Source organism: Capsicum annuum, unplaced genomic scaffold (genome assembly GCF_002878395.1).
Source record: "Capsicum annuum cultivar UCD-10X-F1 unplaced genomic scaffold, UCD10Xv1.1 ctg73316, whole genome shotgun sequence".
Lineage (NCBI taxonomy): Eukaryota > Viridiplantae > Streptophyta > Magnoliopsida > Solanales > Solanaceae > Capsicum > Capsicum annuum.
In genome coordinates this window covers 556-3747 of record NW_025883317.1, presented here as the reverse complement: position 1 = coordinate 3747, position 3192 = coordinate 556, and the positions used below count along the sequence as shown (strand labels likewise).

Genomic DNA, 3192 nt, shown 5'->3' with positions numbered 1-3192 from the left:
AAGTGAGATATATAATGGAGATTGTGGTAAAAATAAACACAGATTTATTTTTGTTGATTTTGTAACAGGATGTACAGATCAAATTTTGGATCCAATAACAAAAAGAAAGGGAAATAGATATGGAAGAATGAAGCCAAAAGGTGAGCAAAAAAAGAAAAAAACATCACAGATGACATTCAAAAACAGAGCAGTACTAGCACAGAATCATCAATCTTTGAATACAACACTGGCTTTCATCACACAATCAACATCGGTGCAACAAATACAACATCAGTCCATGAAATTAATTTTCTGAGGTTTGATTTTTCTTCTAATATGTTTCAAAATATAACTAACAGAGACTTTAATATATATTTTTTTATGACTATTAATTTATTTTTTTAAAATCAAATACGCAGTTACATACAGATTAACACAATATTTTCAATTAATTTTTGACTCAAAACATGAATCTGCAATCTGAAGCTTGCATGCAGAGTCAGAGATCAAATAAATAAATTTCAGAAGAAATTCAATTTTATTTTTGAAGGAGATTATATCGTGGACTTGATTTTTTTGTATAATATGCTCTTAGTTTAGCAGCAAAATCAATGCAAACAAATACAATTTTTGTATTTTGATGTTACAATTAACATGCAATGAAAATCTATTAAAATTTAAATTATCATGTATTTATAATTTTTTTATTTAGTTGCGTAGACAACATAAAAATCTCATAAAAAATAATGAAGAAAGCTTCATACCTGAAATCATGGATGATTAAATAAGCAAAAGAAAATCCATGGAGATTTCACCCAATTTTTGATCCTTTTTTGCATTAGATTGAAAGGGGTTTTCTCCAATATTCTCTTCGTCTTCAAATCTCAATTTGTTTTTCTTTGAATCAGCAGCAACACTAACTAATATTAAATATCAAAATTTTAAAGAAATTTCTTGACTTGGTCTACATAAACTGTTTTGATTTTAACAAGACTTTTGATTAAAAGAAAAAGGAAAAACAAGACGTGGGTCTGAGAAAAAGGAAGAATAAGGCGTGAGTCTGTTTTGATTTTAACAAGACTTTTCAGTTAAAAGAAAAAGAAAGAACAAGACGTGGGTCTATTTTAATTTTAACAAGGTTTTTGAGTTAAAAGAAAAAGGAAGAACAAGGCGTGGGTCTGTTTTGATTTTAACAAGACTTTTGAGTTAAAAGCAAAAAGAAGAATAAGGCGTGAAATTTCAAGTGTTTGTTTGGTTTCTGAAGAAATTTCTTCTTTCAAAGGATAATATTGAATGCATATGGACCCCACCATCCACTAACATTTTAAATTTATTTTATTTGTATTTTGGACACATCCTTTCACACTTTATTGGCTTTAAAAAAATTAATGTGGGGTCCACCACATCAAGTGTCAATTAATGGACATCCGCTTACAACTATGACATAAAAATGGAGGAAAAAACTAAGATTATATATAGTACAGTAAATATGGAGGGAAAGAGAATACCTTTTTCCCTCCTTAATTAGTTTCTTTCTACTACATCTAAACCAACTAAAACAAAAATTTTGAAGTAGTTTTACACTCATTGCTCTCACAGCATTCTCACTCAAGCAAAACTTAGAAAAAATATTTTTGATGTATTCATCTATGACCTTTATTCTTTCATTTCCTTCTCTCGTTATTATTTATATTTTTACAATCAGCTTATTTTATATACATATGTAATGCTATTACTTATTTTCGTATATAAATATCTAATGTTAACATATGTCATTCACTTCTCAATATTTCCTTTTCATTGTGTCCATATCTTGTGTATTATTCATTGAATGATCTTCATAGTCAATTGATCCTGTCAACATAAAAAATAATTTTTGTAAATTTTGTCTTATGCAGACTGTGCTTGAAATAGAAAAATGACAGATGCACATGGTGATAAAGGCAAAGACTCCTCTGCCCAAGAAGGTAATTTAAGTATAGAGATCTCTAATAAATAAATACTATCTATAGTTTGTCTATTTATTAAATTTTGATACTTATAATTAAAAATTATTATTATAGATTTCAGCGTTAACGAGCCTAATATTTGTAACACTAGCAGGAACTTTGTTTTTGAGATTGGCATGAAATTTAATTCGAAAGAGGAATTATACAATGCATATAATTCATATGTCGTGACAAGAGTTTTTGGTGTTCGAAAGGGAGGAAAGACTAATAATGTAAAAGGAGAGACAACAAGATGTTTATTTTTTTGTTCTTATGAAGGACAATCGGATAAACTTTCTCCTTTTCAAGAAAGAAAGCGACAAAGATTGGAATATAGATATGGTTATATGGCTCGTATAAAATTCAAAATTTCAAATGAAATATGGGAAGTTTGTGAATTCAATGATGTGCATAGTCATCCCATGATAGAAGATAATTTGAAACATTTCATACATTCTGGTCGTAGGCTTACAAATGCTACTAAAAATATTCTTGGTTTTATGATTGATGTCGGTATTCGTACAAAAAAAGTTGTTCGATATCTTCAGAATGAAGCGGGTGGAGTTGAAAAGGTAGGATTCATTGAACAAGATGCTCATAACTTTGTTCAAGCACATAAGAGAAATATGAATAGCAGTGGAGATGCTCAAACTTTGATAAATCATTTTATGCATTTGCAATCAGAGGATTCAAACTTCTTCTATTCTTTTCGAGTTGATGAAGATGTTAGGTTGTGCAATTTTTTTTGGAGAGATAGTATATCTAAATTGCACCACGAGTGTTTTAGGGATGTGATGATTTTTGACATTACTTATCGTACAAATAGATATGACATGATTTGTGCTCCATTCTTTATGTGAACAACCACTGGAAAAATACCTTTTTTGGTTAGGCATTCTTATGCAATGAAACCAGTGGTTCATTTGTTTGGTTATTTCAAGCATTTTTGTAGGCAATGGAGGGAAAAGCACCAAAGACAATTTTTACCGATCAAGCTCCTTCCATAGCCTTGACAATTAAAGAGGTCTTTCCTAACACGTGTCATCGACTATGCGAATGGCATATTGATAGAAATGCTCAAGAAAATATACCCCAGCTTTACTTTAAGTCGGAATTTCGACACTATTTTGATACACTCTTGTGGAGGTGCAATTCGGAATCAGAATTTGATTTAGTATGGTATAAAATGATAAGTGAATGGGATTGTGCGAGTAATACTTGGCTT

The 3192-nt window shown here is 29.9% G+C and overlaps 1 protein-coding gene across 1 annotated transcript; it reads left to right on the top strand.

Annotated features, from left to right (window-relative positions):
* Nucleotides 1-1897: 1897 nt before the first annotated feature.
* Nucleotides 1898-2991, top strand: LOC124894362 (putative protein FAR1-RELATED SEQUENCE 10; the record flags this gene model as incomplete). Its single annotated transcript, XM_047405060.1, has 3 exons — nt 1898-1946; nt 2043-2692; nt 2920-2991. Coding segments are annotated over exons 1-3 (771 nt in total), but the record flags the coding sequence as incomplete, so codon positions are not given.
* Between the last annotated feature and the right edge of the window lie 201 nt (nt 2992-3192).